This window comes from Gracilinanus agilis, chromosome 6 (assembly GCF_016433145.1).
Source record: "Gracilinanus agilis isolate LMUSP501 chromosome 6, AgileGrace, whole genome shotgun sequence".
Lineage (NCBI taxonomy): Eukaryota > Metazoa > Chordata > Mammalia > Didelphimorphia > Didelphidae > Gracilinanus > Gracilinanus agilis.
This window is the reverse complement of record NC_058135.1, coordinates 92425619-92439846: the sequence shown is the minus strand read 5'-3', so window position 1 is coordinate 92439846 and position 14228 is coordinate 92425619. Positions and strand designations below refer to the sequence as shown.

At 40.9% G+C, this 14228-nt stretch overlaps 1 protein-coding gene across 1 annotated transcript in view; it reads right to left on the bottom strand.

Moving 5' to 3' along the window:
* Positions 1-1414: 1414 nt before the first annotated feature.
* Positions 1415-14228, bottom strand: part of SCRG1 (stimulator of chondrogenesis 1) — a 193774-nt gene continuing 180960 nt past the window's right edge. The window contains exons 3-4 of the mRNA XM_044681673.1: positions 4679-4928; positions 1415-1476 (exon numbers count right to left, since the gene is read on the bottom strand). Coding sequence (XP_044537608.1) covers positions 1422-1476; positions 4679-4928 — 305 coding nt within the window. The 3' untranslated portion in view covers positions 1415-1421. The remainder of the gene's footprint in view (positions 1477-4678; positions 4929-14228) is intronic.

Below are 14228 nucleotides of genomic sequence, written 5' to 3'. Positions count from 1 at the left end.
CAGTGAATTTTTAGGCATTGTATGAGGCTGTATTTGAACCCATCTTCCTGACTCCAGCTGGAGCATTTGGATTGTTTGTATTGCTCAGTAAGAGAATTTTGTAGAATGTGGAACATTTCAAGGATTGTTTTTGTACATTTGAAGAATGTTGAACTGATGTTTTATTATTGTACATATTGGCGACCCTCTTTCCTTGACTCCATGTGCTTAACAGGTGACTTCAAAGAACGTTGTCAGTGACATTTTGTGGATTTTACTTGCAGGATGAGATGACATAGGAAGTTGCCTCCAATACTTTTATTAAGCTTACTTTAGATTAAGGATCAACTGAATGAAGGCGACACGCAATTATGTCATGTAGCAGTTGTGTACACTTCAGGAGCGCATGTTCCCAGACGGCCTTTGAAGGCCCTTTTCTTTAAGACTCCAGGGGTCAAGTTAGATATGAGGGTTTTCTTAGGAAAATATGTGATCAGAGGTCATAGATGTTAACAGGGTGGGTGAGAGATATTCTCTGGTTTATACTGAATAGCTATAGAAAATGGGCCAATCCACTAAATTAAAAATCAGGATGTGAATTCCGTATTGGTTGCTTTTGCTGAATAGTTTTTCTTTGTTATAGGGATGGGTTTGTGTACGTGTACATAGGGAGGGGAAGGATAAACATTTGGAAATGACTGTGATTATAAAAACAAAAGGTATCCATAAGATTGTTTTATAAAACAGTTTGCCATCAGCATCCACGAAGAGGGGAAAAAAAAATCAGAATTTTTTTTTTTTTTTTGTCTTTTTGTCACCAGCCTGGCAAACTTTTTTTACCCTGGACAATGACAAGTTTACATTTTGCCTTAAGGCATCAAATAAGAATTTGGTGGTGCGGAGTAGATTTAGTACTGGACATGGAATCAGGAAGATTCATGTTCATGAGTTCAAATGGAACCTCAGACATTAGCTGTGGGTCCTTGAACAAATCTTTGCTTCAGTTTACTCATCTGTCAGATGAGCTCGAGAAAGAAATGGCAAACCACTCCAGATATCTGTGCCAAGAAAAGCCTAAAATGGGGTTATGAAGAATCAGACATGACTGAAATGACTCCACAGCAACAATACTGAATAGAAGCAACTTCTCATAACAGTTAGAGTTTTTATTATTATTATTATTATGCAGATCTGTTGGGGTTATGTCTAGAATACACATGGCACTTTAAGGTTTTGCAAAGCATTTTATCTTATTTGAGTCTCGTAACAACCTTAGGAAGTAGGTTTTATTATCTCCATTTTACAGATAAGCATCTTGGGCTCCAAAAGATTAAGCAGTTTCCTCAAGATCACAGTTAGTAAGAACTAGAGTCAGGATTCGAACCTGGGTGTTCTTGGCTCCACAGCCTGCTCTCTACTAGTTATGACAGATAGGAAGATTCTCACTGGTTGTTGCAAGGAATCACAAAAGAGATCTTTGGCCCAAAGAAGATGTCTCTGAAAGAAATCACAGCCATTCATTAAATGCAGGTAGAAATGAGGAAGTATTCGTTTACAAAATGTTTTGCTGGGCTAGAATTGTACCCTGTCCCCTGGATTTTAAATGTAGCCACTTTTTAAAAATGCATTTAAAGCACAAAAAGGACATAAGGCACATCTAATTTCCTTGGATCAGAGTAATTAATTCATCTCAGTCCTATTGTCCATGAATAAAAAAATATGCTAGCGGTTCTGGAAAACAAGAAAAAAGGCAGATGTTTAATTACAATCCAGAAATACTAGTGAGCATAGACAAATTTTAGTTTTATTTCTATAATAAACATTAGGAAATCTGTTAAATTGGTGCCTCTTTCCTTCCAAAAGCCCTCTCACGTCATACCGTGGGTGCCCTTGTCCAGGGGTTACAGGCAACTCAGTACGAGTTAGGGCAGGCCTTGGAGCCAGTCAGTAACACCTGGTCCCTTATAGGCTGGTCAAGTCCAAGCCATTCCCTAAGACGAGGGATCCTAACACCTGCTGTTGTATCCTGGGCGGCTGCCTGGCGAAGCCTAGAGATCCCTTCTCAGAGCACTGTTTGTAGATGCATAAAAACAACAATTACAGAGGATTCCTGAGGAAGCCAGTTCTGTGGAAATACACTTATAAAATATCTTTTCAAAACCCAAACGGATGGGCCCCGGGCCACGCGCCCTGACCTTAGGACAAATTCCAGACAAGGTGTTGATTTGCCTGAGAGGAGGAAGATGCTCCTGGAGAGCTTTCGACACCCCCCAAATCACAGGTTAACCCCAGCGGATCAAGGTGCTGGGCCTAGCTTTTTTGTTGGTGTTTTTTATTATGTATTTTTATAGGCAACAGGAATATAACACAGATGATTTTTATAAGCGTGCTTATCCAAGGGAAACACATTCTCACATCAGCTATGTCCAAAAATATACGTCTTATTCCTTTTTTTCCCCTCCCTCCCACTTCTCCCGGGCTTAGCCAAGTGCCTGGCGCATCAGAGATGCTTAATGGATGCTTATCCACGGATGGGCTAAGAGTGGAAAGCCCTGGATTCTTCTCCCGGTGCTATGAACTAGTAGTTAGCGAGTCGAGTCGTGTGGACCAGGCACTCCCTCAGGGAGCCCTGCTTTCCACGATGATGCTTCTGGACGCTGCACTCCGGGAAAGGGGTGGCCAAAGGAGACCTTGTGCAGGGGACGGGGAGCAGGGCTGGGAAGAGACAGGAGACCCTGCTGGGGGGTGGGGAAGAGGAGGCATAAGATGCTTTGCGGTGTTCGAGGGGCCAGCGTGACAAAGGTCAGACTCGCCCTCCTTATCCGAAGGACAAAACTGGGAACAGTGGGAAGATTTTCCAGAGTCACAAATTTAGGGGAGCTCTAACAGGGTTGTCTAAGAATTAGAAATGAATTATCTGGGGAAAGGGGGAGTAGGTTGTTGTGAGGATCAGACAGGAGGGTGCCTGGCATAGAGGAGGCGCTTAATAACGGCTTGTTCTCTCCCTCCTTCTGCCTCCCTCCTTCATTGGATATCTTGAAGAGGAGCTGGACGCCTGTTGGGGATTTTGTAAAGGGGATTGTGCTTTTTAGATACAAATGGAATCAAATGGCCTCCCGAGTCCACTTCCACCTGAGATTCTGTGATCCCTACCTTACCCTACAGGTTCCTGGTGAAGGTTGAGGGCAGTGTGAAGAGAGAAGTGGTTTTGGAGTTAGAAGACATGGATTCAAATTCTACCTCTGACACTACTCTCACGTTTACCTTCCCAGAGAGCTGAGCGGCGCAGTGCATAAAGGTGGGCTGCCTCTAGGAAGGCTTGCGTTCAAATCTAGATTGAAATACATACTAGCTGTGTGACCCTGGGCAAGCCACTTAACCGTTCCTTGACTCAGTTTCTCCATCTGTAAAATGGGGATAATAATAGCACCTTTCTTATGGAGTTATTGTGAGGGACAAATGAGATCATAGTATTTGTAAGGTTCCTGGTACATAATAAAGCTTGTTTCCTTCCTCATGGGCCTCAGTTTTCTCTTCTGTAAGATGAGGAGGGTTAGACTAGGTAGTCTGTGGTTGTAGTATGAGACTGAGGAGCCTGTGCTCTGAAAGCACGTTGCCAGGCTAAATGAACCACAAAAATACAAGGTATTTGAGAGAGACCCTAGAAACGGATATCCCAACAACTCTCCAAGATCATTTGGGGGTGGGGAAGAGAAAGGCCTTCCTGCTTCTTTAGCTTTCAGGAGGACCCTGTGCTGTTTGGCAGATTTCCATTACAGTTGCTGAATTTTCAAGTAGTTTGTTTGCCTCTAGATGATTTTAGAGGTAAAAGTGGCAAACTTTTCCTTGAAAAAAGATCCTTTCCCTCCATTTGGACTTTTCTGCCTTCTTATTCCCAATAGAAGGCCCATTGTTCTTAATTAATTCTATAATTGCAATCGTAAGTGAATCATTCCTGGCAAAATGGAGCACTCTTTCTGGTAGATTGAGCACAGAGGCTCATATAAAATTCCGAGTCTAGGATTCAGATAGGTCCGAGTATTCATTTACCTTTTAAACCACACAAAATCGATTTCTTTTGTGAAAACACTCAGACTTCTGAAACAGCAGATTCTCCTTAAACAAGGTTTCTCTAATAAAGATGTTTACAGAATTTACTCATGTCTACCTACTTTTAGCAAAATCACTTAAGTGGATCTCACAGGACTAGAGTTTCAGAGTTGGAAGGGACTTCAGAAACTATCTAGTCCAACTCTGTCATTTTAAAGATGAGAAAACTGTGGCCCAGAGAATTTAAGAGATTTGTCTTGGGTCATAAAGATAGCAAATATCAGGTAGGACTTGAACCCACTGGAGTCCAAACTCTACTTTCCAAATAAGGAAACTGAGGCCTGTGGCGATTAAGAGACTTGTTAACCCCACAAAGGCAGACTTAAAAGGAAGGCACAGGGCAGCTGGGTGGCTCAGTGGATGGAGAGCCAGGTCTTGAGATGGGAGGTCCTGGGTTCAAATCTGGCCTCAGACATTTCCTAGACATGTGACCCTGGGCAAGTCGCTTAACCCCCACTGCCTAGCCCTTACCACTCTTCTGCCCTAGAACCAATACATAATAGTGATTCTAAGACGGAAAAAAGAAGGCGCTCTCTACATTCTCATGTAAGTTCACGGTTATCAAGGTGTTGCAAGAAAGCCTCCTTACTTTGGGCAGCACAGCAATTCACTGAAGTTGCAATAACAGATCATCTCACATCCTTTTCCATCCCAGAAGTGGTCCTGAAGGTGTCCATCAATCTGTTTAAGGTCTGCCACTCCTTCGGGAATATTGTGGCAGTTGCGATCTTTTAAAATCTTTCTGTAGCAAGAGAGGCGGCTGGTGGACATGGCATGTCCCCCTAGCAGCAAATTCAGCAAAACCAGCAGGGCCGTGGTTTTCATTTTGGCTTTCAGCTCTAGAAGAAAGGAGAATCACAAAGGGATCTGTTTAGGTACATTCAGACTAGATGTTGTCTCTTATCCCACTGTAATGGCCAGGGCATGGGGTGTATGTCCCCCCACAGGGCAGCACACTTCTCACCCAAGCTCCTGCTGGCTACTTAACTCCCTCTCTTTCCAACCTTTCCTCAGGCCAGTAGGTTTTGCTTCCCAGAGAAAGATGGCCACCCCATGAGTCAATTCCAAATCTCTCATTATACTAGATGTAATTGGTTTTTTTTTTAAAATATATTTTCCAGATTACATTTGGATAGAACTTTAATAATCATTTTCTGACATTTTTTGCTCTATATTCTTTCTCTCCCTCTTACCCTTCCTCCCTCCCTAAGACATCAGGTAAAATGATATAGCTTGTACATAGGCTATCATGCAATGCCTAATTCCATGTCCATTATGTTGTGAAAGAAGATGCATATCACTTATACTAGAGAAAAATTCATGGAGGAAATGAAGTGAAGAATAATTGCATTCAGACTCAGTTCCTTTCACAGCAGTAGGTACAGTCCCTTGGAGCTGCCCTGGATTCTTGCATTGCTGATAATAGGTGCCATTCACAGGTGATCGTTGTACTTTATTGCTATTACTGTGTACAATGTTCTGGTTCTGCCTACTTCACTTTGCAACACTTCATGTAAATCTTTCTAGGTTGTTTTTTTTTATTGTCTTGTTTATCATTTCTTATGGCACAATAGTATTCCATTATAAGCATTTACCACAACTTGTTCAGTCATTCCCCAATTGAGGCACATCCCTTCAGTTTCCAATTCTTTGCCACCACAAAAAGAGCTGCTCTCAATATTTTTATCCAAGTAGGTTCTTTCCCCCTATCTTTGATTTCTTTGGGATACAGACGAGTAGGGGTAGCTGTTGAGGGTAAATATAATACGTCTGTTAACCTATAATTTGGGATGGAGTTAGTGAGAGGGTCCTGATGGATTTGGGGACCACTTTTTCCTCTTGAGCCCCGTAAAGGCAGAATGGCATCATGGACAGGACATTGGTCTGGGAATCAGGAGGCTTATATTCTGGCCTCAAATCTATCACTGTACATTTCTGCTTGACACTGAGAAGATTCTTCAACCTCTTTGAGCTTTAGTTTCCATTTATACAAACCAGCCCCTCACAATAATGTCCCCTTTTATCTTAAGCATAACCATTTACAGTAAGGCAAAAGAAATAATATTATAGGTACAGCAAGTACATAAATAATACACATCACAGCCCACATGTGAACCTGATTGATGCCCTCTCACCAATGCACTCCATACCTGTGGGGATGAGAACCTAGTCAGGAGGAAGACCAGCGAGGAAAACTCGCGTGCTTAAGGCAAGTCACGACTCCGGACTGTTGGCTCTGATGTCATTGGTCCAGTTAGGAATCCCTGCACCACCTAAAACTGCTTCTCTGCTAACTGCTTGTCTGCTTATCTACAATTCTATAGCTCTTCTCTTCAATTCTTGAGCCAGCAAGGTCTATTACAAGCTCTCCAGAGAAGCCTCCTCAAAATGACTCTGGGAAAGTGTTGATTATTAATTTATATGTATGAAATTCCACCCAAGCCAGAGAACTGTCAGACTCCTCAGGCTGACTCTAGGAAGGCCGCAGCTCAGACCAGCTCAGGCACTTATCTTCTTATCAGGCTGCTATTTTGTCCAATTAGCTTCTGAGCAAACGGAGCTCACAGCAAGACAGCTCAAGCTGTCTCTGAACAAATCAAAGAGCCAATTCTGCTTTTCATTCACCAGGAGGCTGCAATCTCCAATGAAACCTCAGGATTTCTTTCGGTGTAACAGCAGCAAAATCTCTTTGCCAGATCTACATGAACTGATGCAGAGTGAAATAAGCAGAACCAGGAGATCACTGTACACAGTAACAGCAATAATGTGGAATGATCAACTGTGATTGACTTAGCTTCTCTCAGCAATACGACGATCCAGGACGATTCTGAGGACTTATGAAAAAGGATGCTATCTACCTCTAGAGAAAGAACTGCTGGAGCATAAATGCAGATGAAAACATATGATTTGTCACTTGTTTATTTGGGCATATGATTTGGGTTTGGGGTTTTATAAGATTGTTCACTTACAAAAATGAATAATATGGAAATATGTTTTGCGTGATAATACTGGTATAACCCAGGTCGAATTGCTTGCCAGCTCTGGGAGGGGGAAGGGAAGGAGAGACAGAGACAATTAGGATCATATAACTTTGGAAAACTCATGTGGAAATGTATTATTACACGTAATTGATTAAAAAATTCAATTCAATTCAATTCAATTCAAATCAAAACGATAACAAAACCACCTTTCTCCTTTCTGCTTTTCCCTCTCAACCAGAGGAGGGCAGCAGAGAGCATGAGTATGTCCAAGAGGCTCCATCTTTCTCTCAAGATCAGTCCGGGTACCTGGAACTTCAGTTCAGCCTTGGTTCAATGCAGTTGAACTTCTCTGCAGAAATCAGTAATTTATGTAGGGGAAACCTTCTGCTGGCCAACTCTTCCGGCCAATTATCTTTTCAAACATCTTAGACAGGCCTATTTTTTTTCCTCTCCCAATAACTTATTCTTCAAAGAAAGCCTTCAGTCTCTTTTAGCAGCTGGGAGGCCAGTGGTGGGAAAGGAGGACCAGATCTGGCCTCTGACACTTACAGGCTGGGTGCCCTTGGGCAAGTCACTCCACTTCCTCCTGCCTCAGTTTCACCAACTATAAAATGGGGATAATACTAGCACCTAACTCATAGGGGTTGTTGTGAGGATCGGATGAGATAATATTTGTAAAGTGCTTAACACAGGACCTTGCAGATAGTAGGAGCTTTATAAATTATTCCTTTCCCCTATCCTTCCCTTCTTTAGCCCTAGCCTCAGCCTCTTATCTTCTCTACCTCTAAATCAGTGGTTCCCAAACTTTTTTGGCCTACCACCAGAAAAAATATTAGTTAGCACCTCCTGGAAATTATGAAACTATTTATTGAACTCAGAATAGAATGTAATACAAATTAGAATGTAATACAAAAAAAAGTGTGGCTATCACCGCCTCCCCTGGATCACTACAGCACCCACTTTACGAATCACTGCTCTAAATGGTTTAAACCAGAGCCTCCTGACACTCATTTTCTCATCTCTCACTTAATAACTTAGTAATAGGGGGCAGCTGGGTAGCTCAGTGGATTGAGAGCCAGGCCTAGAGATAGGAGGTCGTGGGTTCAAATCTGGCCTCAGACACTTCCCAGCTGTGTGACCCTGGGCAAGTCACTTGACCCCCATTGCCTACCCTTAACACTCTTCTGCCTTGGAGCCAATACACAGTATTGACTCCAAGATGGAAGGTAAGGGTTTAAAAAAATAACTTAGTAATAGCTTAGAAATAATACTTGATAATAACTCACCAAATATCCCTTTCAATGGTCCTTTAAAAATCATATCTAAGGGGAAGCTAGGTAGCACAGTGGATAGAGCAGCAGATCTGGAATCAGAAAGACCTGGGTTCAAATCTGGCCTCAGATACCTTCTATCTGTGTGACCTGGGCAAATCACTTAATCCTGATTGCCTAACCCTTGCCACTCTTCTGTGTTAGAATTGATACTAAGACAGATGGTGTTAAAAAAAATAACTTATCAGTCTCCAAATTGTTATGATTTCTCTCTATTTTAAGTTTGATCATCTTAAGTCTTAAAACAGTTCTATGCAAAATAAGAGTTGATACATATAGTAGCTCTAAATTCTCATCATGGTCCTTTATCTCATTATGTGCCCTTGGAACTATATTTCTTTGTACTTATATTTTCCCAATTTTTTCTTTTTCTTTTTTAAACCCTTACCTTCTATCTTTTTAAAATTGGTACTAAGTATTTATCTCTAGGTCTGGCTCTCTATCCACCAAGATTCCCCCTCTCTTCCCTTTTAAAAAGCCCTTATTTTCTGTGCTAGTAACAACAAAAGAGCAAGAGCTAGGCAAATGGGGTTAAGTGACTTGCCCAGGATCACATAGCTAGAAAGTATCTGAGGTCACATTGGGAGGCAGGTCCTGCTGACTTCAGGCCTGGTGCTCTATCTACTAAGTCACTTATCTATCCCATATTTTCCCAATTATAGTCAATAAGAGTTCTTTCTCTGCCCTCTTTAAACCACCAAGCTATTCCTGTGCAAACAAGGTACCATCCTACATCTCTGACAAAGTGACCTGTTTTTATATTTAGAGACCAAGTTCATTTTCTGTCCAAACTGCTCAAATCCTATCTGAAAACATTTGAAAGGCATATTTTAACCGTTTTTAATAAAATAAAAGTTCTTTTACTTCTTTTCTTTCATGCATCAAATATTTATTTCTGAAAGAGACAATACTTTATATCTCTTGCCAGCTGACATTATTTTACTTTATGCAGGAGTGCTTTTTCTGCCCTTTTTAGCACTAAAAAACTATAAAAAAGGGTGAGTCATACTTTAAAGTATAGACGCTTACACTATACTCTTCCAAACTCAGAAATATAAAATTATGCTGCCCAGCCTTTCTGCTATAGTAGCAGACTGTTTCTAGAATAAATGGACTGTTTCTAATTAACCCAAGTGACTTTCTCTGTGAGAATTTATCAGACCAAAGTATTTATCAAACATCCAACAAAGCTTCTTTGAATTTCCCCTCTAACAGTGAGAAAACAGAAAGTTTTAACCTATGAGAGTCAGAATTCGAACTCCCAGCCATTATCTTCTTCAGCTTTTGCCAACTCCTATCCCTTTCTCAATAGAATGATTAAAAGGAAAGTGATGTAGAAGAGTTCAGCTAGGCCTCCCAGTCTCACTGGGTATTTTGGGAATGGATTATTTTTTATCTGAAATTTTCTGCCCTTGGATGTAACTCAGGTGAGTTTTTTAAATAGTGAAATGAGAATAAGAAGCTGCCTGTATAAAAGTCCTTCCCTTAAAATATTTGAAATAAGAATTGTTTTTTTTTTCTATTGTAGTAGGGCTTTGACACATGCTCAGAACACCCAAGACTGGGCACTCAAATGGGAGATTTGTAGGGACCTGCTTCTGACAGAAGACATTCTGCATTCTACTACAGTATGTGGGAGAAGCCTTTGCCATTTGCTAGAGTTGAAACAGGTTGTCTTTTAAGGTACCAGCCTGGAAGAGTCTCTTTCCCTTTCTGACAGTGTCCAGGGGGTGAAAGGCACTGTTTAACCATGGCACGGGAGGCATCAAATGAGCTGGGTGAGGTAAAAGACTATCTCTCCCTCCACCTTCGGTCTTGTGACCCCAGGAATTGGTGTTGGGGTCTCAGTCTTGTTTAGTTTCTTTTTGAGTTCTAGGAGTTGGTGAAAGTGTCACCCATAGCCAGAGCCAGAGTTCAATCCAGGATAACTCTGGAGGCCAGATGTTGCTAGCAGTCCAGCAGGGCAGTCCCAAGAAGCCAAAGTGGCTGGAACTTGAGCCCCATGTAGGTTCTGAATTTGGAACTTGGTGGACCATGCTATATAAGGAATATGAGTTAATCTGTGAATCTAATCCTCATTTCCTTCCCAGAAACCAAAGAGATATGGCGGAGGGGAGATGGGCAATTATATTCTCATGTGTTAGCGAGAGAGACTCTCTGTATATTGGTTCTTGCTATACCTTCAAATCAGATATTCATTTGCAAAAGTTAATCTGACTGTTAAGTGGTCAAATTATTAGGGTGCAGGAGAAACCTAAAATTGGAGGAACACCATTCGTGGGAACGTTAGACAATGGGAGATAGACTAGACACCTGTAAACCTCCTTAAGATTATTGGAGAGCCCTGAGGGAGAGGGGAAATGTAGCACACACCTGGCCTTCAGGTAGTGCAGGCCAGAGAAACCACTGTATTGCTACCATAAAAGCAGTAGAGAGGAGTAGATGGGACACTGGAATGGGAATCAGGAAGTCCCACATCTATCACGAATTCTGTGTGACATTGAGAAGGTTCCTTAACTTCTTTGCACCTTGATTTCCTTATCTGAATAAAATAAGGCAGTTAGACTTTTTCCTTTCCTTGGCCACCACGATATATCTATATCTATATCTATATCTATATCTATATCTATATCTATATCTATATCTATATCTATATCTATATCTATATCTATATCTATATCTATCTATATCTATATCTATATCTATATCTATATCTATATCTATATCTATATCTATACAGATAGAGAGATAGATTGCTAGATATATGGATAGATAGGTAGATAGACAGACAGATAGATAGAAGATAGATAGATAGAAGATAGATAGATAGATGGATAGATCTCCAAATAAGACACTATTGTAACTTGAGTTCTCTGGAGCACCTGAGGTCATACCCAGCAATTGCTAAGGCGCTCAGCTCTGGAACAATGCTTTTTCATCTTCACTTTGACTGTTTTCTCTCCTGCAGACAATGTGAATACTCTTACCCCACCCCACTTCCATTGCCTCAGGAAAGATAGATGTCTAGCTGGCTAAACAGATGAATGGATGGATAGATGGATGGGTGGATAGATAAAATATTTATTTAGCATCTGCATGCTAGGCACCATGTTAAGCCCTGGGAATAAAATATAAGTAGGCAAGACAGTGCCTGCCCTCAAGGGGCCTGGGGAAGGGAGTAGAAGGCCAGAAGGAATGATTTGGAGACATCTGAGAAGTGGTGTGGAGAGCTAGATCTGGACGAGACAAGGAGAAATCTCCCCTATTACGGATACATCATTGCTATGGGGACGGTGCAGAATCCAAGTTTCTGTAGTTGAGGAGATTGGGATGATGGCTGAAGTGCAAATGGTATGGTATGGAGAGAGCCTGAAAAGAGCTTGTCAATGGACTGTCCAATTGTTCTATTTGCCATTCCTATGACTTTCTAGAGCACAGCCCCCTTCCTTGGCCACCGTAAGATTAAAAATCAATATCCAATACTCCAAGTATTATATTTTATAAAGTTTATTAATAATCACTTGAAGTAGAGGACAGTAGTAGCCTGAGTAAAGAGGAGTTTCTCCCAGATCGTGTTTGCAGGAGAAGAGAGAGAGAGGGGCAGAGTTAAACATACTTATCTTCAAATTGTAAGGACACAACATGAGGACCAAGGGAAAGGGATTCTGGGAGATGAAGTCCAGGGGGACAAGATTCTAGTTACACACCACCACTCTTCTCTGGGTGTCTTCCTCATTAGGAGGCGTGCTTTCACAGGTCAGGGACTCTCTTGCTTTTGTATTTATATCTTCAGGGCTTAGTAAGTGCTTAATAAATTCTTTTCATTAATTCTGTTTGTTTTTATTTACTTTCGGTTCTAATGACCCCAAATGGACCAAACCATCTTATTTTAATATCAATATTCCTCAGTTTATCCAATTCATTGAGAATTTCTGCCCCCCTCCTCAAAAGAAAAACCAACCAGAGTGGTAAAAGAAGATATATAAATAAAATATATTTTGAATTCAAGGAGACTTTTTGAGGTTTGGTAGATTGTGGATGTAAAAATTAAAATGCTTTTTTTGCATTTTAAATTTTTATTTTTTTTTAAATATTATTTTTCAATGGTTACATGATTCATTTTCTTTCCCTCCCTTCTTCCCTCCTCCATCCCAGAGCTGATGAAGCAATTCCACTGAGTTATACAAATGTTATCACTTATACCTATTTCCATATTATTCATTTTTGCAATAGGACAATCTTTTAAAACCAAAACCCCAAATCATATACCCATATAAATGAATGATAAGTGATAAGTCACATGTTTTTCTTCCATGTTTCTACTCCCATAGTTCTTTCTCTTGATGTGGATAGTGTTCTTTCTCATAATTCCCTTGGAAATGTCCTGCATCTTTGTGCTGCTATTTTGATGCAAAGTTTAAAAATCAAAATGCTTTATTCCTTAACCTTGATCAATATCAATGACGACAGTATGTTCAAAAGGGATATGAGGGGCAGCTGGGTAGCTCAGTGGATTGAGAGGCCTAGAGACGGGAGGTCCTGGGTTCAAATCTGAATTCAGATACTTCCCAGCTGTGTGACCCTGGGCAAGTCACTTAACCCCCATTGCCTACCCTTATCACTCTTCTGTCTTGGAATCAATACATAGTATTGATTCCAAGATGGAATGTAGGGGTTTAAAAAAAAGGGGGCATATGACACTTCATATCATTAAGAACGTTTTTATTGATGATTTAGTATGATATAACTTTGGTCTCAGGATGAGGAAGTCCCAGATTCAAGGTAAGCCACACTGTGTCACTGTGGGCAAGACACTTAACATTTCAGTACCTCTCAGACTTTAATTAGCAGAGCAAGAGATGATCTGCATTGGTGTGATGAGTTTCCTCTGTGGAAACTTTTTTTTTCCCCAATAAAATCAAAGAGAATTGGCCACCCCAAGGGTTGGACCTTTGCTTGGAATTCTGTGAAGTAGGAAAAATTCCTTACCTTCTGGAGGTCAGGAAGCCGTGTTGTAGGCTCTGCTTGTTGGCTCCCAAACTTCTGGCTCAGGCAAACCCTTTCTTGTCTCAATCTGTTTTCCTTGACAGTAAAACAAATGGCAGATTTTGAAGGGAGCAACATGGTACAGTAGAAAGAGAACTGGTCTAGAGTCGAAAGACTTAAGTTCAAATTTTACCTCTCATGTTTACTACTAGTGTGATTTTGCACAAATGGCTTAATCCCTTGGAGCCTCAGTTTCTCCATCTGAGGAATAAGGGGCTGGATTACAGAGGGATTTGAGGGTCGTCTCTACTCTAGACTGATGTTCCCATGATTTCTTTCACATTCATTTGTAGGCCTAACCTCTCTTTGTTCACTCACACTCTAGGTTGGAACATTTTTGTAAGAAAGGAAAACATCCAATTCAAAACAACTGACGTTGTAAAAATGTTCACAGTCCAGATTATCTTCCTTTTTGGATCTTTTCATTTATATAATTGTAATTATGCATTGTTTTCCTGGCTCTGTTTTTGCCATATGTATTTCTTTTTGTATTTTTTTTAAAAACCCTTAATTTTTTGGTAACAAATCTAATAGAGAAGGGCAGGGGTTAGGTAAAACAGAGTTAAGTGACTTGCTCAAGTCACACGGCTAGGAGTGTCTGAGGCCAGATTGGAACCCAAAGCCATATGTGTTTCTAAGTAGCTAGACGGTACAGTGGATAGCCTGGAGTCAGGAAGACCTGAGTTTAAAATCTAGTCGCAGACACTTACTGTGTGACCTTGGGAAAGTCACTTAACCTCTGGAGAGAGAGGTACTGGGTTCAAATTTGAACTTAGACATT